Source organism: Palaemon carinicauda, chromosome 22 (genome assembly GCF_036898095.1).
Source record: "Palaemon carinicauda isolate YSFRI2023 chromosome 22, ASM3689809v2, whole genome shotgun sequence".
Classification (NCBI taxonomy): Eukaryota; Metazoa; Arthropoda; class Malacostraca; order Decapoda; family Palaemonidae; genus Palaemon; species Palaemon carinicauda.
In genome coordinates this window covers 79,486,468-79,510,056 of record NC_090746.1, presented here as the reverse complement: position 1 = coordinate 79,510,056, position 23,589 = coordinate 79,486,468, and the positions used below count along the sequence as shown (strand labels likewise).

The 23,589-nt window shown below is 42.0% G+C and overlaps 1 protein-coding gene across 1 annotated transcript in view; it reads left to right on the top strand.

Annotated features, from left to right (window-relative positions):
• Positions 1-23,589, top strand: part of LOC137616561 (E3 ubiquitin-protein ligase RNF180-like) — a 104,961-nt gene that overhangs the window by 58,844 nt on the left and 22,528 nt on the right. Inside the window, exons 4-5 of the mRNA XM_068346432.1 lie at positions 513-644; positions 16,044-16,209. Of these exons, the coding sequence (XP_068202533.1) occupies positions 513-644; positions 16,044-16,209 (298 nt within the window). The remainder of the gene's footprint in view (positions 1-512; positions 645-16,043; positions 16,210-23,589) is intronic.

Genomic DNA, 23,589 nt, shown 5'->3' with positions numbered 1-23,589 from the left:
CAAAGTGTTTTTGGCAGTAAGTATTCTGAAAGCTTGCTTGGCAGTACAGATTTGATAGTCTCTCACAGAGCCTTGACCTTGAATTCTTCAATTATGTTAGACCCTTCTGTCGCTAAACCCTTCCATTGCCGTAATCTTAGTTGCTTTATTAGACTAAATTGTAATGACAAATTTTGAGATATTTTGTATTTTTCTTAACTATGCAAACCTCAATCCTTTACACATCCTTTCCCTCTATATCACCTATTCCCTAGAAATTCCCGGGTGCAATCAGAATGAGTGTTCGGTGAGCATGTAGGGTGGTAACTATTTGCCACCTGTTTATATCTTGTTATAAAAATTTAATAGCCATGTACTCCAGCTTCGCTGATAATCTATCCTATTTAAAGGACTGGCTTGTATAGTTAGGAAAAACACAAACTTTCTCCAAATTTATAATTTTATATTATTTCTAGAATAATGGAAAGTGCACAAAGTATTTGTTATCTTTTGTTCTTTTAATTTATTTTCAGTCATCTTGGACAAAGGGTAAACTCAACTGCCCTGCTTGTCAAGCTCGAATTGGCTCATTTAACTACGTATCAGGAAGTCACTGTACTTGTGGTAGTCATATTGTTCCTCAAGTTCACTTACTTGTATCCAAGGTAAGTTTGTTCATTATTGCTCAAATACTTTGCAGATCATTATAGTCCTCTTGAATTTTATTTTACTAAAGATATTTGGTTATTAATATTATGTATTTTATTTTTATGAACCTCTCCTGATGTTCATGTTGCTTTTGTCTCTGGGATCTTGGTAATGTTAACATTACCCTTAAATATTGAAAAATTACCCTTTTTTTCCCTCACAATATATTGTACTAATGCTTCTAGTAAACAATGAGATTAACAGTATTTACTGTCAGTAACATGCTGCATAAAGATGCCTTCTCTGGGATTTGTTAGCAATGTAGTTATGGAAAGGAATTCTTTTTGGATGATCATGACCTGCATTCTCTTTGTGTCTTGTGCGGGGTCAGTTTTTTAAATTGTTTGTTCATTTTGAGGATTGTGAAAGCTCCAGTGTTCCTGGTTGGAAAGTACTGTATAGTTCACATTAAAGTGTGAATAAAAGCTTCCCTTTAGTTCAAAGGAAAATCTGGAGAATACTAAGCTTGTTGATTTCAAAGTCGATGATTATGATAATGCCTCTCCAGTCTTTGACTTTACTGCAGTCCTAATGAGTTCAGTTTGGTAGTCATGAGCTTATAAAGCTTCTAAGGCCTTTGGCTGGCTTCTTTTGTGGAGGTTCAGAAGACCAACAAGTCATTGATTAAAGGGGTGTGGATCAGCCCCATTGAAACTATGTTATTTTCAGGTTACTTTAAACTCCTACAGTATTTCTTTTTTTATTTCTTGACAGATTTCTTTCTCTTAAAAAGTATGGGAAAGAGATTATTATGTTTAAAAGTCTAACATGGGAAAGTTTCACGTCCCTTTTTTTTAAATGTATTATTTTATCAATATAGAGTCATCACTTTCAAATGAAGGCGATTTTCCTTATGGAAATTTTCCATTTTTTCATAAAGTGAATGAACAGTTGTTCCCATATTTACAATCCTTACATTAATTATGTGGATTATCTTTCGGCGAAGCTGGAAGGTAGCCATTAGACTAAACGTGCGAGATAGCAACCCTACCTAACCACTTGAGTGGGTAGGCAGGGAATGGCTTAGGTATGTACCCAGCTGCCTATATATACTCTCACAGCTGTGAGGTACGTCACTTTTTTCTTTTGGCTTGTAGAGAGCGGAGGTATCCTCTCTCTCCTCCAAATGCTGTCATTAGAATTTTAATTTTTTGCTTCCTCTTTTCAGGTGTGCTGATGCTTCTTCTGATCGCTTTCATGCGAACATGTCCTGAGTCGCGTGCGGTATCTATATGTCATCAGTAGATATCGACCGGCACTCTCTGTGTCCTTTGTGTAGAGAGCATCAACTCCTTCAGCATGGTGCCAGGAAGGATGCTACTCCAGAGCCCACAGTATCCCTTGCTTTGGAGATCTGTGAAGTCCACTAGTTGCCCTCTCCTGAACCTTCTACGCTCGGATGAGGTGATCTCTCGCGTTCGCCCCTCCAAAGGAGCACATCTTGCCACTGAGGCTCTCTCCTACACCGACTAAGGCTCCTAGGGTTCCTTCTAGATGAAGTTCTCCTCTTGGATTCTCTAGGGAAACCCAGGTCATCTCGAAGATTGCTGAGCTCCCTTTATGGGTTAGTGCTTTCTTAACTACTCTGCAGAAGTCTTTGGGGTGTGGCACCTCCACCGCTACAGCCCCTGACTGGTCCAGTCAGAGCTACTCCTCAGATTCCCATAGAGTCCGAATCGAGTTCGTTGCATTAGAGTTCTAACCCTAGAAGGAGACCTTTGTCAGACAAGGCACGAAGATCCTCCCCATCTCGATCAAGTGACAAGGGGCCTCCAGCTACTGATTTTTCTCTTGATAACCTTCCCTTTACTCCAGTGAAGGCGAGGCAGACCTGGACGAAGGGACAGAATAGGAGGGTGAGCGGCCTAACTCCACCGCACGCCGATCTCATCCATCCTAGGACAAGTAGGGACATTGGCTCGCCCAGGAAGATTTCTGTCCACCCCTTAAATTCTGGGCTACATTGTGCGCTCCCACGATCTTTCGAAGGAGTCCATAAGGAAGTCTTTGGAATCTTTCCTATTGTTGGGTACCCAAACTCTGAGTTTTTATCGCACCACGTCATCAGCTTGTGGGTGAATGCATACTCAAGATGAGGTATACCGTATACCGTCATAGGTAAATTCCCCAAGCAGATGCCGAAGGTGAAAGTCTCACGCTTGAGGAATTCCATCCTTGAAGGTTCATCTCTCTTTATTCTTTAGAAGATTGAGATGGCTACTAAAAGATGGGTTTAAATCGTCGAACGATTCTCTCCTCCATAGGGCCAGGACTTATGGAAGCCCATCCCAGTCTTCACGTGGTCAGCAACCCCTCAACTTACAGGTCCTCTGGACCTTTTAAGTTGTCGAAGTGTCCCTTTCAGTCCAAAGACCAGAGAGGGAGCAAGTCCTTCAGGGGGAAGAAGAGAGCTAAAGGGAGAGGCCTAAGTGGTCAGTCCCGCTAAAAACGGCAATCTTCATCACCGACCACCTGTCGGAGGATGCCTGCAGTCCCTCTGGCAGAAGTGGCAGTATCACTGGGCAGATCCCTGACGATCGAGGTGATTGCCATAGGGCATCGCATCCCGTTCACTCAATCTTTCCCTCCTCTGACTCGGGATATAGTTCTGTTAAGCTTCTATGCAAAGGAGCTGGCCCTCTGGGGTGAAATCCAGACCATCTGCAGAAGAGGGCTCTCCAAGAGGTCATGGACGGGTCTCCAGGCTTTTACAGTCAAGTTTTTTGGTGAAAAAGGTGACTGGAGATTGGAGATCAGTCATCAATCTCTCTCCCCTGAACAAGTTTGTTTAACAGACTCCGTTCAGGATGGAGACGACAGACATGGTCATCCAGGCAGTTCAACCAAGGAACTTCATATGCACACTGGATCTAAAGATGCATACTTCCAGATCCCAATCCATCCATCTTCTAGGAAGTATCTCAGATTCATACACGAGGACAGGATATACCAGTTCAAGGTTCTCTGCTTCGGTCTTGCAACAACACCTTAGGTCTTTACTAGGCTGTTTGCCCTAGTGACATCTTGGGCTCACAAGAAAGGCATTCGTCTCCTCAGGTATCTTGATGACTGGCTGGTTCTGGCAGACTCGAAGACAATCCTTCTTCATCACCGAGACATGCTTCTCGAGTTTTGTCAGGATCTGGGGGTCTTGATAAATCTTGAGAAGTCATCTCTGCTTCCTACGGAGAGACTGGTATACCTCTGTATGATAATAGACACCGTCTAACAAAAATTCTTCCCTTCAGACGAAAGAGTACACAGGCTGAGAGAAGTGGCATTGCCCTTCCTCAGACGGGAAGATCTACTGGCCCATCAATGGTTGAGTCTGTTAGGTCACCAAACCTCTCTCCTCCGTATATTTCCAAACGGCTGCCTCAGGATAAGATCCCCAAGTCTCAGTGAAACCAACGCTCAGATCCGCCGGACACGAGTTCCAATTACTCGGAAATAAGTGACGGACCTGCTTTGGTGGGTGGCAGACGAAAACCTTTCTCGTCCCTCCTCCGGACTTGATGCTCTATACAGATGCATCAAAAGAAGGATGGGGGGTCCCACTTGCTACATCACTCGATCTCCGCCCTTTGGTCAGAGTGCGAAAGGTATCAGCACATAAACCTTCTAGAGATAAGAGCAGCATACCTAGCTCTTCATCAATTCCAACAGTTGCTGGCAGGTCACATCAGTGGTGTTAATGAGAGACATCACCACAGTAGTGGCTTACATAAGCAACCAAGGCGGTACCTTTTCGCAGCCTCTACGCCATTTTGCAGTAAAGATTCTCAAATGGTCAGAAGAACATTCGGTGTCCCTATCGGCTTGCGTCATGCCAGGGAAGAAGAATGTGATTGCAGAAAATCTGAGCAGAGTGACTCAGATAGTAGGCTCCGAATGGTCTTTGAATCCTCTGATAGGCAACAAAGTTCTGACTTTCTGGGGTTCCCGACAGTAGACCTGTTTGCAACATCACTGAACAGCAAGCTTCCCCTGTACTGTTCTCCAGTCCCCGACCCTCAGACTCTATGTTAGGATCCATTTCAACAAAGGTGGAACAACATCGTGTACGCTTTTCTCCCATTCTGTTTGATGAGAAGATTGCTCAACAAGACCAGAGCATCCAAAAATCTAACGATGACCCTTGTAGCTTCGCTATGGCATCACACAGAGTGGTTCCCGGACCTCCTGCATATACTAGTAAATCTACCGAAAGAACCCCTTTCATGACAAGATCCACTCAAACAATCACACGCAAACATTTTCCACAGAACCGTGCAGTCACTTCGACTTCACACCTGGAGACTATCCAGCGTCTCCTCTTTCAGAGAGGCCTTTCACAACAAGTTGCTGAGGGAGTGTCCAGATACTTGCGTAAGTCCTCAGCCTCAGTGTATCAGGTAAAATGGACGATCTTTGGTGGTTGGTGTCGTGGAAGGAATACAGGTATCTCTCCTCTCAATGCCCCTATCCTCGTAATAGCAGAGTTCCTTGTATACATTCGGGAGGAAAAGCTCCTTTCAGTTTCAGCGGTGAAAGGCTATCGCTCAGCCTTAAGCCTCGCCTTTAAGCTGAAAGGAGTTGATATTTTCTCATCATTGGAGCTTTCTTTACTCATGTGGGGTTGTGAGATCACTTTTCCTCAGTCAGAGATTAGGCATTCTCTTTGGAACGTGGTTCGTGTTTTGAGATCCCTAAAAGGACATCCTTACGAACCATTATGCTGTGCAACTGACCGAAATCTCATTTTGAAGACGATGTTCTTGCTCTCTTTAGTCTCGGCAGAGAGAGTCGGTGAACTACATGGCCGCTCGTATGACATCGCCCATTCAAGAAGATGGGAGGAAGTGACACTCAGCTTTGTCTTGGAGTTTATTGCAAAGACTCAAAATCCGGGGGTACTGGACCCTTAATCCGGGCCCTTTCAGATTATGAGTCTACGTTCTGTAAACAATGATTCAGATCAATTGTTACTGTGCCCAGTAAGGAGTTTGAGCTATTATCTGGAACGCACTGCAGCAACACGGTCTTGACTAAAATCGCTTTTTGTTAGCTCTATAAGGGTTAAGAGGAGGATTAAAAAGAATACCATTTCATCTTGGATACGGAAAGTGATTGAAAGAGCTCTAAATCCTGATCCTCCTATGGCTCGAAGACCTAGAGCTCATGATGTCAGGGGTATCAGTTTGTCCCTGGCATTCAAACGCAACTTTTCCGCGTTGCAGGTATTACAAGCGGGCTTGTGGAAACATCAGAATATGTTCACAGTCCACTATCTAAAAGACGTGATCCACAGATCCTGTGGTGGCTGCTCAATTGGTTTAAGAATACCTCGGGCTCCTTGTTGGACAAGTAGCAGAAGGTTGAGTGCATTGGTTACCTGGGTTAAGAATGGGATGAATGAGAGTATGTCTGGCATTTTCCTTTCTTAATCTTCCCCTCCCTTGGGGTACAGTGCTATGGGTCCCTCTGCTAGTTGGCCTTAACTTCTGCAGGTAATTATTACTTCCCTTGTGTAGCCTAGTACAGTCATAAATTTAATGTACTGTCCACGTCCCTGTTGCTTCCCGCGAGATAGGAAATGGGAAATGTCTGTTGATTTCCTATTTATAAACTTTGGAATGTACTTCTATAAAATGTACATATGATATCTCTCATGACAACTGGATTGCTCAGGCCGTTATCATACTCGCTTTGTATTTTTAGCGAGATGTCAAGGTTTTCCTTACGCCACATTCATATACTCTACTAGGTAAACCCAGGTCATTGTCCATGCAAAAATTAAGACTTCCGCTCTCCTAAGAGTGAGTCATCCAAATAAATAATGTAAGGTTTGTTAGTAGGGAAACAAATGACAAATTTGGAGACACTGTAATTTGTATTTTTCCCTAACTAATACAAACCTGGAGTTATTTATGTAAATTGGCCTACCATCACCTGTCCCCTAGTAAGTCCTGCCTGCAATCAAAAAGTGACATAGATCACAGCTGTATGAGTATATATAGGCTGGTGGGTACCCCCCAGCCATCCCCTGCCTACCCACTTACGTGGTGAGGCAGGGTTGCCACCTCGCACTTTTAGTTTGATGGCTACTTTCCAGCTTCGCCGAAAGATAATCCACATAAATAACTATAGGTTTGTATTAGTTAAGGAAAAATACAAATTATCTTGGAATTTTTCATATTGTAAGTTACATAATTTCTAATCTTTTCATGTTAGAATGACATTCAATACTGAATAAAGTGCAATTTTCTTGGAAAATTTAAAGTTTTTAGAAAAATGGCTAAAATGTTTTTTTTAGATTTTGGTTGAATATACCTTAGTATGCATAAGTATGGGCTTATAGGAGTAATTTTTCTCAACAGTGGTGATTACAAGGAGGTAATCATCATATTTCAGGGTTATTTACCTAGCAAGGATGAGCCCCTTCCCTCAAATCCAGAAATATGTTATATGTATAAAATACCCACGCATGAGTAAGAATTTGCTAGTACAATATACTGTATTATATCATTTATTCAATAAACAATTCCTTCAGAGAACCCTCGTACACTGGAAATAAAAAATACAAATCACTTCTGGGAATTAACGACTTAAAATGTGTAAAACACTATGACGTAAATAACAATCTACATTTCCAAAATGTTGCCACATGGCGTTGGTTAATTAAATAATAAAACATGGTAGGAGGTGGTGAATTAGACTATTTTTGCATCGTAAGAGGATTTATTGTATTAAGTTAATTTTTTCAATATTTAACTTAGCCGGTGATTATATAGCTGCAACTCTGTTGCCCGACAGACAACTCTAAGGTAAAAACTTGCCAGCGATCGCTACACAGGTTGCGGGTGTGCCCAACAGCGCCATCTGTCGTCCAGATACCCAGTACTCAATGTAAACAAAGACTCAATTTTCTCTCTGTCGTGCTATCGACAAGACGTACTTACTCGCTGTTGCTAAACTGGAGTTTTTCCACAACTAATTGGTGAAGTACTTTATTCTGGTTTTGAGCTTTCGCTGTGCAGGTTTTCTCTTCATAAATCCTTGAACTCTTTTTGATAACGGATTCTTTGTTGATGACTTTTTGATAGTTTTTTGAATTTCCCTTTGACCAATTCAAAATGGCTGACCCTTCACAAGTCCCAAAATTTAGGAAGTGCAATGCTAGGGACTGTTCAAGGCGTCTTCCGAAGGCTTCTATCGACCCTCACACGGTTTGTTCCAATTGTCGGGATAAAAACTGTCAATTGGAAGATCGGTGTGAGGAGTGCGTTGGGCTTTCGGAATTCGATTTTATCGAATTCCAAAAGTATACACGTAGGCTAGAGAGAGATAGAGTTAGGAGAAGTTCTTCTCGTTCTATTGATTTTTCCTCTCCTCATGCCCCACAACCTATTTCTTCCCCTGTAGTGGTTGCTCCTAATCCCCCTCCTAGCACTCAGGAACCTTCGATGGCTGATATGATGCGTGCCATTCAGGCTCTGGGTGAGAGAGTTGAGTCACTTGCTAGTGACCGTAATCAGCTCATGGCGGATGTGAAGGAGCTCAAGTGCAAAAGTGCAGTGGGAAGTGCTAAAGTGGACGCTGTGCGTCAACCGAGTGATAGTGTTGTGGATAGTGTTGCGCTTGAGGGTTCGTCTGTTCGTGCCTGTCGTCCTCCTAGTCCGGGACCTCTTGCAAGCTCCCAAGTCCAGGGGAGAAGCAATGTCGTACGACAAATGGGTTCGAGAGGCTTTAATCAGCGAACAGACGTTCCCTCCGTGGTATCGGGCGTATCTACCCAAGATCGCCCCTACCCAACTCAGACGAGAGAGCCCATTAATACCTCGTCTGCGGAAGGTGTTTCTCGCAAGAAACCCTGGACCAAGGTCTCACGACCACCTAAACGCAAGTCGGTCCCTTCAGCGCAAGTCCAACGGCCCGGTTGTAGCCACTGGGTCAGTTCGGACTCGCTGCCGTCATCCGATGACTGCACCCCTCCTAAGAGAGGCAAAGCGGTACCGCGTCAGACAGTAACACCGTCTGTCGCTGCACCTGCTCCTGTAGACCCTAAGTGGTCTCTACTGCAAGACATGCAGTCTAAACTGACGTCTTTAATGCAGGACTTTCGTGCGGAGAAGGTTGCTGCCGCACCAGTTAGTGCAGTTCCTAACCTACAACCTTCCCCACCTACGGTTGTGCGTCCTGTGGACGCTGAGGTTACCTTCTCACGCACTCCAGTTGAGAAAGTTCCGCCACCCATGCGTTCCAGTGTGATCTGCCAGCCGCATGTTGACGTTAAGCGACGCACGGAGGTCTCCGTTGACGTTCGGGAGGTACAACAACCGTCAGAGTTGCTGTGTTTTGACGCGGTGCGTCAACCTCCGCTACCCAGTGTGGTTTCCACTGCGCACCCACATCAGTCCAGACAGTCTGGAGTAGACGCTGTGCGTCCCCGCGCTGCCATGGTTGTTGCCAGCTCACAGGCTGGGCAGCAGTTCCATGACGTTGCGTCCGGCTCAGTCACGCATGCACCCGTGCGACCGGACTCAGCGCTCCAGCCGTTACCCACTCCGCTGCCGTTTCCTCATCAGTTATCGGATGAGGGACTTTCTGATGATGATGTTGCTGCACACCTAGATGAACCACAGTCAGAATTGGACGAGCCTAAGTCTTCTCAACCCTCTTTGGACTTTAGGAAAGTTTTAGCCTTCTTCAAAGAGTTTTTTCTGGACCAGTTTGTTTCTGTGGCTCCTCGCTCTCCTCCATCAGAGTTTGTGTTAGGCATGCCGTCTACCACTCCTGCCTTTACTCGACTCGTCCTCGCACGCTCTTCCAAGAGAGCTTTGCGGGTTATAGGAGAATGGCTGCAGTCCAAGAAGAGTTTGGGGAAGACAGCCTTTACGTTTCCCCCTGCTAGACTCTCTTCTAGATCGAGCGTCTGGTATGCCACGGGAGAAGTTCTCGGCTTGGGAGTTCCTGCCTCTGCCCAGGGCGACTTCTCAAGCCTCGTAGACTCTCCCCGCCGCCTTGCCATGAGACGCTCAAAGATATGTTGGTCATCTTCGGACCTGGACCACCTTTTGAAAGGTATCTTTAGGGCCTTCAAAGTTTTTAACTTCTTAGACTGGTGTCTAGGAGCCCTAAGCAGAAAGATCTCTCCGACAGAGAAAGAGTCTTCCTTGCTCATTATGTCCTGCATGGACAAGGCCATACGTGATGGGTCTAATGAGCTTGCTGTATCATTTGTGTCCGGAGTCCTGAAAAAGCGTGAAAACCTATGCTCATTCCTTTCTGCTAGAGTTACGCCGTGCCAGAGATCCGAGCTTCTTTTTGCTCCTCTGTCCAAGTGCCTTTTTCCAGAAGACTTGATTAAGGAAATAGCCGCTTCTTTGATACAGAAGGACACTCACGATCTTGTTGCGTCCTCCGCTCGCAAAGCTACCCCTTTGCCTACCTTGTCAGCTAGACCAAGGATGGACACTCCAGCGTCCCGTTTTATTCCGCCCTTTCGTGGCAGAGCCTCCAGCAGAGGAGGTGCTCGTGCCGAAGGGAAACGAGGAAGGAAGAAAGGAACCAAGTCCTTTAAAGGCAGAGTCTGACTGCCAACTTCTTCAGACAGCAGTGGGAGCCAGACTCAAGAACTTCTGGCAGACCTGGGAAAAGAGAGGCGCAGATGCACAATCTGTGAAGTTGCTCAGAGAGGGGTACAAGATCCCGTTTGTACGGAAACCCCCTCTAGCAACGTCTCCCATCGATCTCTCTCCCAGGTACAGAGAGGAAGACAAGAGACGAGCCTTGAAACAGGAGGTGTCTCTTTTACTAGAGAAGGGAGCGGTAGTCAAAGTCTCGGACCTTCAATCTCCGGGATTCTACAACCGACTCTTCTTGGTGTCAAAGAAGACAGGAGGGTGGAGGCCGGTGCTAGACGTCAGTGCTCTGAATGTCTTTGTCACAAAGCAGACGTTCTCCATGGAGACCACGAAGTCGGTCTTAGCAGCGGTCAGAAAGGAAGACTGGATGGTCTCTTTAGATCTAAGGGACGCCTACTTCCACGTCCCCATCCACCCGGACTCCCAACCTTTTCTGAGATTCGTTTTCGAAAAGGTTGTCTACCAATTTCAAGCCCTGTGCTTTGGCCTAAGCACAGCTCCTCTTGTGTTTACGAGGCTGATGAGGAATGTAGCCAAATTCCCTCTATTTGGACGACTGGCTTCTCAGAGCTTCTTCCAGTCGTCGCTGTCTGAAGGATCTAAAGTGGACTCTAGATCTGACCAAGGAAATGAGTCTCCTTGTCAATATGGAAAAGTCTCAACTGGTCCCATCCCAAACTATTGTGTATTTAGGGATGGAGATTCACAGTCTAGCTTTTCGGGCTTTTCCGTCGGCCCCCAGAACAAGCCAAGCCCAGTTATGCATCCAGAACATGCTGAAGAAGGAACGATGTTCAGTCAGGAAGTGGATGAGTCTGATAGGGACGCTATCATCCCTGGAACAGTTTGTGTCATTAGGAAGACTACACCTCCGTCCTCTTCAATACCACCTAGCATTTCACTGGAAAAAGGACAAGACGCTAGAAGATGAAGTCTTGCCTGACTTGGTGGAAGGACAGTATCAGCCTAAGAGAGGGTCTTCCCCTGGCTGTTCAGACTCCCAACCACGTTCTCTTCTCGGACGCATCGGACGTAGGCTGGGGCGCGACATTAGACGGTCGGGAATGTTCGGGACTATGGAACTCGAGTCAGAAGACAATGCATATCAACTGCAAGGAGCTACTGGCAGTACATCTGGCCTTGAAAAGCTTCAGGTCTCTCCTTCAAGGCAAAGTGGTGGAAGTGAACTCGGACAACACCACTGCCTTGGCGTACATCTCCAAGCAAGGAGGGACCCACTCACTGACGTTGTACGAGATCGCAAGGTACCTGCTCATCTGGTCAAAAGGTCAAAACATATCCCTAGTAACGAGGTTCATCCAAGGCAACTTGAATGTCATGGCAGATTGCCTCAGTCGGAAGGGGCAGGTAATTCCAACAGAATGGACCCTCCACAAGGATGTATGCAAGAGTCTTTGGGCCACTTGGGGCCAACCAACCATAGACCTCTTTGCTACCTCGATGACCAAGAGGCTCCCAATATATTGCTCACCCATTCCAGACCCAGCAGCAATTCACATAGATGCATTTCTCCTAGATTGGTCGCATCTAGATCTGTATGCATTCCCACCGTTCAAGATTGTCAACAAGGTACTGCAGAAGTTCGCCTCTCACGAAGGGACAAGGTTGACGCTAGTTGCTCCCCTCTGGCCCGCGAGAGAATGGTTCACCGAGGTACTTCGATGGCTAGTAGACGTTCCCAGAAGTCTTCCTCTAAGGGTGGACCTTCTACGTCAGCCACACGTAAAGAAGGTACACCAAAACCTCCACGCTCTTCGTCTGACTGCCTTCAGACTATCGAAAGACTCTCGAGAGCTAGAGGCTTTTCGAAGGAGGCAGCCAGGGCGATTGCTAGAGCAAGGAGAACATCCACCCTTAGAGTCTACCAGTCAAAGTGGGAAGTCTACCGAAACTGGTGCAAGTCAGTATCTGTATCCTCGACCAGTACCTCTGTAGCTCAAATAGCTGACTTTCTCTTATACCTGAGAAAAGATCGATCACTTTCAGCTCCCACCATCAAGGGCTACAGAAGCATGTTGGCATCGGTCTTCCGGCATAGAGGCTTAGATCTTTCCAACAATAAAGATCTACAGGACCTCCTTAAGTCTTTTGAGACCACGAAGGAGAGTCGTTTGGTTACACCTGGTTGAAATTTAGACGTGGTACTAAGATTCCTCATGTCAGACAGGTTCGAGCCGCTACATTCAGCCTCCCTGAAAGATCTCACCTTAAAGACTCTTTTCCTGGTATGCTTAGCCACAGTTAAAAGAGTCAGTGAGATTCATGCCTTCAGCAAGAACATCGGATTTTCGTCAGAAAAAGCTACATGTTCCCTACAACTTGGTTTTCTAGCCAAAAATGAGCTACCTTCTCGACCTTGGCCAAAATCGTTCGATATTCCCAGCTTATCGAATATGGTAGGCAATGAACTAGAAAGAGTCTTATGCCCTGTGAGAGCTCTTAAGTTCTATTTAAAACGAACTAAACCTTTACGAGGCCAATCTGAAGCTTTATGGTGTTCAGTTAAGAAACCATCTTTGCCTATGTCAAAGAATGCTTTATCCTATTTTATCAGGCTGTTAATACGAGAAGCTCATTCCCATCTGAGTGGGGAAGACCAAGCATTGCTGAAGGTAAGGACACACGAAGTTAGAGCTGTCGCAACTTCCGTGGCCTTTAAGCAAAATAGATCTCTGCGAAGTATAATGGACGCAACCTATTGGAGAAGCAAGTCAGTGTTTGCGTCTTTTTATCTAAAGGATGTCCAGTCTCTTTACGAGGACTGCTACACACTGGGACCATTCGTAGCAGCGAGTGCAGTAGTGGGTGAGGGCTCAACCACTACAATTCCCTAATTCCATACCCTTTTAATCTTTCTCTTGAAATGTTTTTTATTGTTGTTTTTTGGGTTGTCCGGAAGGCTAAGAAGCCTTTCGCATCCTGGTTGATTTGGCGGGTGGTCAAAGTCATTTCTTGAGAGCGCCTAGATTAGGGGTTTTGATGAGGTCCTGTTGTATGGGTTGCAACCCTTGATACTTCAGATCCTAGGGGTCGTTCAGCATCCTAAGAGGATCGCGAGGCTCCGTAAGGAAGATGTACTTAAAAGGCAGAGTAATTGTTCAAGACGACTTCCTTACCAGGTACCTATTTATTTTGTTTTTGTTATTTTGATAACTTCTAAAATGAAATAAAAACTCTTAGCTCATTAAAGTTTAAACATATATTGCTGGTCTCTACCCACCCCCCTGGGTGTGAATCAGCTATATAATCACCGGCTAAGTTAAATATTGAAAAATGTTATTTTGATAATAAAATAAATTTTTGAATATACTTACCCGGTGATTATAATTAAAGGACCCTCCCTTCCTCCCCAATAGAGACGCAGTGGGACGAGGAGAAAATTGAGTCTTTGTTTACATTGAGTACTGGGTATCTGGACGACAGATGGCGCTGTTGGGCACACCCGCAACCTGTGTAGCGATCGCTGGCGAGTTTTTACCTTAGAGTTGTCTGTCGGGCAACAGAGTTGCAGCTATATAATCACCGGGTAAGTATATTCAAAAATTTATTTTATCATCAAAATAACATTTCACAACAAAAATGAGCATAAGTCTTCAAAGCGAGTGAAATAGAACTTTAAATCTTGAGATTACATAACAGAACAATTATAAGTTTCTCGCTAGCTTTTAAATGATTTCATTAGTCACATACAATGGAATTAACTTTTAACTAATAAAATAATTACACACGGGGAGAGCGGACTCTCAGGGAGACATTTATATGACTATTACAAAAAGAAATTGTTGGACGTCTCATTGCGTATCGACGTCCGCCATGGTTGAGGTAGGCTTACCATGGCAGGTGGGCCTAGTGAGGGTTGCCTACTCACGCGTAGGACTCTAATGTAACTGGTCTTCGACTCAATCTGGGTATTCTTATTTCCCCTACATTGCTTGGGGGTCTGAGGGCTTGTCTCGCCTAAGGGTAGCAGTGGCAGGTAATGTAACCGCACCATGCTGGTTCTCACTCTGTGCCCCCTCTCCCTGGTGTACCTGTTGACATGGAAACAGATTCAGTACACGTGTGCTTTGGTCAGCATATACCAAGCATTGAGGAAAGCAGCTCGAACTGCTTCCCACACTACCCATGGATCGGAGACGAAGTCAAAGGTCGGCAACATCCGCCCTACTTCCTGCGCATTTACTTTCTGTTTTTGGCCTTGTTTAAAATTATCTATTTGTAGATGACAATGTTGAACCCTTCTTGAGACTTCACATGAGAGAAGTTAACATGCCGAGTAAACTAGGTGAACTGAGTGGGAACGGGAAAGAAAGGATGGCAATGATTATTACAAAACCCCACAACACAAAAATATCAAAAAATACAAAATATCTAGCAATTATTAGTACAGGAATCAGAAATATCAAAGAATACAAAATAGATACAAAATATCTATTAATTATAATTACATAAATCAGAAATATCAAAGAATACAAAACAGATACAAAATATCTATTAATTATTATTATACATATGGTACCTGTAGTATTATCCATTTTATTTGAGCACTTTTACATTATGAGGTGTTATATTTCCTACACACTATTGTACCGTATGTAGTGTATTATTTTGAGTTTATTATAACTTTGTTCTAATAACTACTTAATTTATAGGTATTAATAGTTAGTTTAGATATATTGAATGGTTTAAATGTATTTGGCTGTACAGTATTGCATTGTGGTTATGCTGTAGCTTAGTTATAAAATTTAATGTGGTGGTTTTGTAGGGTTTGGAACGAATTAGGCAATTTATATGTTAAATGTGACTCATAACGTGAAATTTTCACGAGAGAGAGAGAGAGAGAGAGAGATATGTTAAATGTGACTCGTAACGTGAAATTTTCACGAGAGAGAGAGAGAGAGAGAGAGAGAGAGAGAGAGAGAGAGAGAGAGAGAGAGTGTGTGTGTGTGTGTGTGTGTGTGTGTGTGTGTGTGTCTATGTTTTATTTGATAATCATATTGCCTTGAAAATACCTACAACATACTTTTCCCCCATTCATAAACTATTGCATCAAGTTGTGACTTGATAATGTAGTTCATAGAGAGAGAGAGAGAGAGAGAGAGAGAGAGAGACTAACCTAACTTAACCTAATATTGTCTTGAAAATACCTTCAACATAATTTTTCCCTATGCATAAAGTATTGCATCAAGTTGAGACATGATAATGTAGTTCATAGCGTCACACTATAACGGAATGACGGAGTTATTGTACATCATTCATCAGTCATTAGTATCCTTTGAAATTTTAATTACCACATGCTTTTAGGGATTTGTTAATTAATGATGAACCCATTCCTGATGTTGATAATGATGATGTTCATCAGAAGAGCCCTAATAATATTGTTCATCAATAAAAAGAAATATCTTTTATAGATTTATGAAACCCCCTAGACTTGGTTGAGGAGTTAAGTGTTAGGTTACCGTATAATAAGATGTCGATGGGCCTGTTGGTTGTACAGAGAGACGTATTGCCACTTCTTGTAAATAGAAAATTAAAGAATAAAAAACTCATGAATTTTAGGTAAGTATTGAAGTAATTTGTGAGTTTAGGAAGGTTTTTAATTTATATATATTTTTAGTTACAAAATACAGTTTACATAAAAGGTAAAAGAATATGATTTTTAAAGAAAGGTTAAGTATCTTTTCTTGTAATTTTTTTCTCTCTTTTTAGGTGGATGTTAGACATGCTACGGAAGTGTTGCCCAACCCCATATCCTATCCTAATTGTCCAGTAGCTCTCACTGAAGCAGACATTAAAACTTTACCAATAATAGAAACATCAGATTGCAATTCCGTCGCCGCCTTGCCATCTCCAGTTCTTCAGCAACTATGTGATGGTATTGAATAAACATGTTTTGTTTTTCTTTCTTATGTATTTTGATTTCTCATGTCCTAACCTGTAGGTTTTAGAAAAGTAAAATTTCTTTTTGTCCTAATTCATGGTTGATGCACTGTGAGATTGTGGATATCATTTGGTGAGGCCAATGTCCAGTTTGCAGGTTGGTAAGACTATTGAGAATCTGTTTTTTAGTTATTTTGTTAAATTTCCAAAATGTATATCTAACTTACATAGCAAAGTATTTTTGAGATATACTTCTAGTATGTATAGGAATAAAAAAAATCATATTTTCTTACCTGAAGTGCCCTTATAGTGGCATTATTGTTTAGAATAATTCATCAAGTACTGTTGGTCTTCATCCTGTACTGTAAACCCTTTTATTTGGTTAACATCATAAAGATAACTTAGGTCAGAGATTTTTTATTGACTTAAAAAGTACAGTATGTAATGCAGTTGATGAATACTGAATCTAGTCCGGGAGTGGGGCAAAGTTTAATTAACAGAAGTTACAAAAGATTTGAGGTGTTTGGGTGTAGTACTAACCACCTGTTAAACAGAGCAGCCTTTCTTACTGTCAGGAAGTGGTGTGTGTGATATGGGGTGCCACCCGAAAACCCTCCAAAATTGGATTCAATTAACATGAAAGGTACAAGTTTCATTTATATGCCAAATGATTATGGATATCACACAATCCAAATATGCAAGGTAAGAATGGTATTTCTGGTGGAGAGATCACTTAAGATCAGTGTTAATTAGCACTAATTAAGGTTTTAATTAACATGAAAGGTATAGGTACAAAATAATGGTATTTGTAGAAATTGAGAAGGGTAGGACACTTGAGAATACATCAAAGGTCTATCACACTCAATGACCCCTAATTAACATGGAAGCAGGTGTACATTTCAAACAACATGGATATTGTTGAGAATGGTGTTATGATTCAGAATCACCAACTTTAGAATGGAAATTGTGGTGGTAATGTTACACAACATCTAGTATTACACCTAATTAACATAGAACATGCACATTTAAGATGATGTAATCATTATTACAATTGGTTTCTCAGTTAGGAATAACCATTCTTAATACTGTAGCTAGCAACTTTTTAGAAGTTTATATATATAAAAAAAGAGTAATGATTGCGCTCAATAAAATTTATTCAACTCATAGAATGCCAGGTTTTTAGTAGAAATTCCAGTGACCAGTTTATTTTTGCAAACAAATTTAACAACTGTGAAAGTATCAAAATGAAGTAAAAATATACTCTGTTTACTAGCTCTGTAGATAGCATGGGTTAATTAGTTATCATCCGACTCCTCATCCTCATCTGACAATGACGATCCTCCTCTTCATCTGAAAAGGACGGCTGGAAGTCATCATGAGATTCCTCTTCGGTAGCTTCCTTGTCTGATACCAATGCATCTGGCAGTTGGGGACCACTGAACAAAGAAATATTGTACGATTTGTCTTGGAGTTCTCAACCATTATCTTCAGGAGGATGTTGCTAGATGTCGTAACGTCTACATTTGCCCAAATTCTTGCAGCAAAAGATATGCAGTATTGGGAAACTTTGGCTTGCAGGGTGGAATCATTATTGTATTGATGCCCCTTAATTTCGTTTAGGGGTCTATACTAGTTGACTCTGGCTTAAAGTGTTTCTCAAACATTTGGTGTCATTGTGCATCCAAGGATAAGGCTGCCCCCTTTGTCTTTGTGCCGTACATCCATGCTGTAATGGATATTACAGCTTGTGTGCATTCTTGCTCAGGTTTCCTTTGACCATTTCTGCAAATACTATTTGCACGTCAAGTGTCCTATTCCAGCTGCTTAAATGGACGTACCTTGCCCTTTTTGAGAAACAAAGTATAATCCAATTACCTGTGAAAAGCAGGTAGGGCATTGGAAAACTTTTTTCCAATTATCTCCCCTATGTCAGTAGGTGTAGGAGGAGGAGATGATGTCAGTTATGCTGATATGCCTTCTGACGTTTCGTACTCTTGTACCAATATTCATCCATACGTTCTCTCGAATGTTGCAGGAATGATGGACTAGTATGACAATATCTGTGTTGGATGTTCTCACAACCACATCCTGAACAGTTCCATCATCCATAGATTTAATGTGAGCACATATTAGTGTGTCTGCTTTGTTTTTTGTCTTAAAGTCTTCAATGACTTCTGTAACTACTATGTTTCCTTGGATATAGAAGTTAAAGTAGGCCTCAAGGTAAGAGAGGTACACATGCTTGCAGTTGATCAATCTTGCATAGTGCTGTGCCGTCCCTTGTTCCACTAAGAATTTCAGTAGTTCCTCCTTGAATGATGTGTAGTGTAGGCAGTTACTAGTGTTCTTAGGACACCCTATATAATATACTTCTGCTTCTTCTCACTATGACCTCTTCCAGCCTGTTCACTCCCCTTGATAGGCGGAATAGGGTGCTCGTTAAAAACTATGTCGAGTTGACTCTGTTTCCTGACATAGAAGTCGCTTGCTGTAGAATACCAGCCGTTAAGCCACCATATGTTCCTGGAAGATATGTGAGGGTCCTCAGGAGGATATTGCCATCCATGGGTGAATCTGATCGTTCGACTCTATCTTTCAGGAGACGTATAAGTACTCTTGTCTGTTTTCACCATCAAGACATCAGAACTGCACATTAAGTGTAGAACTGTCGTTAAGGGGTAGGAGAGCATGTTTCAAGCTCAGATCTTTCTTACAGGTTAGTACAAGCAGTAGTCCCAACAGATCATGTAAACACACCAGAGAGGCTGTTTGTCTTTGCTCTGTTTACTGGACTTGCAGTTCGTGAACGTCAGTAGTCTTTCCTTCTTGATTGATCGTTTGAAGTTGTTTGGGTCTTCGAAGCATGGCCTAATGAAGTCTTCATGGTGCTCTTTCCCCTTTTGTCTTAATCCAAGTAGACATTCCTTGATAGGTCTACTGGTCACTTTCAAATTACTTCAAAAAGGGATTGCAGCATCCTTTTATCTGCATAATGATCTTCTGTAAGTTGTTGGTATCCTTTTGTGTCATGATCTGTGCCATTCCGCAGTTGTATTTTCACAGTTCAACATCCCAGCCAACTCCTGGACAATGGCTGTGATGGCAGCTTGAGCAAACTTGATTATTATTCATCGAAGGCATGTACTGTAAATTTTGGTGGCAGATAACAGACCTGTGTATCTAAAAGCTGTATCTGTGTTCACCGTCTGCTCCAATGTTAGGTCCACTGGACACTTGTTAAAGTACTTGCCTGTTCTATTGATGGTTAAGGCACTATTCTGTAGAAGACCAGGGTGTGCTTTGTTAATATTTACTGAAGTCCAACTGGAACTTCGGTCGAACAATTTCTCATAAACCAAGTCATTACCAAGCAAAAAATGAATTCAATTTATAGGTAACTTACTATTCAAAACTTCATAGAACATATTCATCAATAAGTTTTAACTTTGATCTACCAGCATTGTTGATAGATTTGAATGGAATATCTTAGAAGACCTTCAAAGCATTGACCATTTCCCTATTTTGATAACCACGCTAGGACATACACCAACTCCTATTCAATCAACTGTTTGATACATATGAAGCTGACTGGGAGAACTTCAAGTTGTATACAGGTCAAGTGCCTCCCTTTGATCATTCACAGGATCATGATGAAACAAGTGATTTCTTTGTATATTACATCACTTGACCCACTGATGTATCTATGACTCTGTCTAATACCTGATCAATGAAGCACTATGTCCCTTGGTCGACAGACACACTAACCAAATTGATAAAAGAAAGCATGCAATTAGAACAAAATTATAAACCACATATAAAAGATTTAAAAATATGTGTAACAGGCTCCTATTATCAGGAAGTACAATAAACACTCATTGATATAGCTATAGAAATTAGTGTATTGAAGCTACAGTTTTATAAGATTTCCGTTCTATTTAGAAAAGAAGGTATAGAAAGCAAGGTAATTTGTTGCTGAAATATGTATCTATCATATCAGAAAGTACCCCAATGGAGGTATGGCAGAAATTTAGAAAAAAGTAATCGTTCATATAGCAGACCTGCAAAACAAGTATTGGTGCATAATGGCTCACTATTTCACAATAAGCAGAAATTTTCAAATATTATTGGTTGCATTATTGAAAAAAATAAGCAGGATTAATAATGTAATGCTGCCCACTTTCAATCCACCAAAGGAGAAGAAGTATTTACATTGAGATACTTCTGGTAGAGAGATATGGGGTCCTTTGACTGGCCAGACAGTACTGCATTGGATCCTTCTCTCTTGTTACGGTTCATTTTTCCTTTGCTTACACATACACTGAGTAGTCTGGCCTATGCTTTACATATTCTCCTCTGTCCTCATACACCTGACAACACTGAGATTGCCAAACAATTCATCTTCACCCATGGTGTTAACTACTGCACTGTAATTGGTCAGTGGCCACTTTCATCTTATTAAGGGTAGAAGAGACTCTTTGGCTATGGTAAGCAGCTCTTCCAGGAGAAGGACACTCCAAAATTAAACCATTGTTCTCTAGTCTTGTGTAGTGCCATAGCCTCTGTACGGTGGTCTTCCACTGTCTTTGGTTAGAGTTTTCTTGCTTGAGGGTAAACCCGGGCACACTATTCTATCTTATTTCTCTTCTTCTTGTTGTTGGGTTTGTTCCTGGCAATCCATGCAACTTTTTCTCTGGTATTTTTAGCAGTATTTATACCTTAAAAATGGTGCTATAAGGAGCATTTCACTGGGCGACACAGGTCCCTCGAGAGAAATAGATTTTTCCTTCGTCAAAATCCCTTTATTTTTCCTTGTTTCCTATCCTCACTGGGCTATTTTCCTTGTTGGAGCCCCTGGGCTTATAGCATCTTAATTTTCCAACTAGGGTTGTAGCTTAGCAATTAATAATGATAATGATAATAATCACTGAATTTTGATGTTGTGGAAGATATCTCCTACAATAAAAGATTTACCGAGGATAAGCAGAAATTTGCATTATCGCATTGTAGTTCAACGGTAGCTTTTATGTAGACAAATTTGCAATATCCTATTCTTCAAATAATCTTTGTCACTTGCAAAGAATTTTTGAAAATACCACTTGAAAAATACAAGCTTGGACTGTGTCTCAGGTTCACACTTTTTACAGGAAAAATCTCAAGCAATAATATTTTACTAAATTAGCATATGGAAGTAAAACGAAGACATAAATCTTACTTGAGGATATGATCAAATCCAATTCCAAGAAAAGGTAAAATTTTTGTAGCATTAATACCCACCTCAATTGAGTAGAAAATATATCACTTCAAATCATCGAAATGTAATAATGTTCTCTTATCAACGTAATGATGAAAATATTTCATACAATATTGGGTGCAATGACATCAAATGATGATCAATAAAGCATTAGTAATATTCAGGTTATGAATCATGATCTGAAGCTACTTTAAAGTCGTTATATCCAGTACACACTTGAGGCATGGCATTGTAGCGATACATTGAAATCTCCCCAAAATTGCAGTTTTCTCCGAAAGGGGGGGAGCCACTCTTGTCCTTGCATCAAAATTTTTAAAAAATACGAAGAGATTTGAAGATCTTATCCACCAATTCTGCAACAAAGAAACTTTTTAGCCAAAGTGATGTATTTATAAACAATCATGAACCTCCATTCCCAATTAGAACAAATAGCTGTTAGAATCTAGAAACATCAGGGTGAACTTTATTCCACCATCTTTTTTTTTATCCACCTTTTATCATGAATAAAACAAGAATATGCTTCCATTTTTTTTTATTCCTCAAAGAAATACATCCATACTACAAGTCACCATAAACAACATGCCTTGGAACATATTAAAAAGAAAGCACCTCACTGTGCTATGTGTACTGATGGCTGTATTATCCTCAGACAAAACAAGTGTCCTCATTATCTACTGAAGCATCATTATTTACATCAGAGCTCTCTGCCATTTTGAGAGCAATTAATATTCTTAAAATGATTGAAGATCGTGTGAATCTCAAATTTGTTATACATTCTTATTTGAGAAGTGCCAAAGAAGGCCCCAAAAGTTACACAAAAACAAAAAACAAGCTGGTATCACAAATTAAAAAACTCCATAAATTCTATTCTCAAGGGTTATATTGAAATATGCTGGATTCCTGTCCATGTTGTTGTTGGTAATGAAAATGCAGATGCTGCTGCTAAATCAGCAATCAGTTTAGCACAATCTGGCATTTAACTCCCTATTAAGGATTAAGTGAACACAATAAAGCATTTTATAGTAACAAAATGGAAGTTGACGTTCCTCTCTTCATCCGAGTCACTAAATCAGAGAATAAACCATAGGCCTGTATTACATTGTGTGTAAATTGCTATTAATAGGTGAACTGTGAATATTCTATGATTCTTGTAAAATATTGCAAATAATTAACATTAGTCTTTGATATAGTTATTATAATGTTTGCTGGCTATTATTTTCTTTTGCTGTTACTGTTTTGCAATTTTCATGCTAAATCAACTATAAAGGGAATAGGACATTGAAGTAGATTTAACAGGCCTATGAATTAACTCGCAAAGCTTATAGAATTCACTATCGTCGTCGTCGTCGGCGCCCACTCGTGTCCAAGTATTGGGTTCTGTCGTTAGCCATCAGCCTCCTATCTGCGGGGTGGGTGCTTATGTCTGATGTGGCTGTTAAGTCCTAGTCTGTGGTGGAAGAGTCGCGGACAGTGTTCACAAGGGAGGGTAGGTGGTGGGCGGGGCTGTTCTAATCGCTCTCTCCTTCTTCTCCTCCTAGCCTCCTCATTTTGTCTCCTCCTCTCCTCGAAGTCCACGGTGCCATGGTGTACTGTACTCCTCCAGGTTTTCCTGTCCCTGGCTGTTTCTTCCCATGAGGAAGGATCGATGTCAGTTAGAGCCAGGGTGCGCTTTAGTTGATCTTTATAGCGCATTTTCGGGGCTCCTCGTGGTCTGGTGCCCTGGGTCAGTTCTCCGTAGAATATTTTCTTTGGGAGCCTAGATGGATCCATCCTATGCACGTGTCCTATCCAGCGGAGGCGGTGGTGGATGATGGTGGCCTCCACGCTGGTCAGCGAGGCACGTTCTAAGACTTCAATGTTGGTGGTGTGGCTCTCCCAGGGGATTTTCAAGATCTGCCTCAGTTTCATTTGTTGGAAGCGTTCTAGGTTTTTAATATCGTTTCTATATAGCGTCCATGTTTCACATCCATACAGGAGCGTGGAGAGGACTACTGCCCTGAACACCATTATTTTGGTGGTCATTGTCAGCGCGTGGTTGTTAAATACGCGGCAGTTGAGTCGGCCAAAGGCGGAGTGGGCTGCCCTGATCCTGTTCTCCACGTCCTTTTTGCTTGTGGGAGCTGA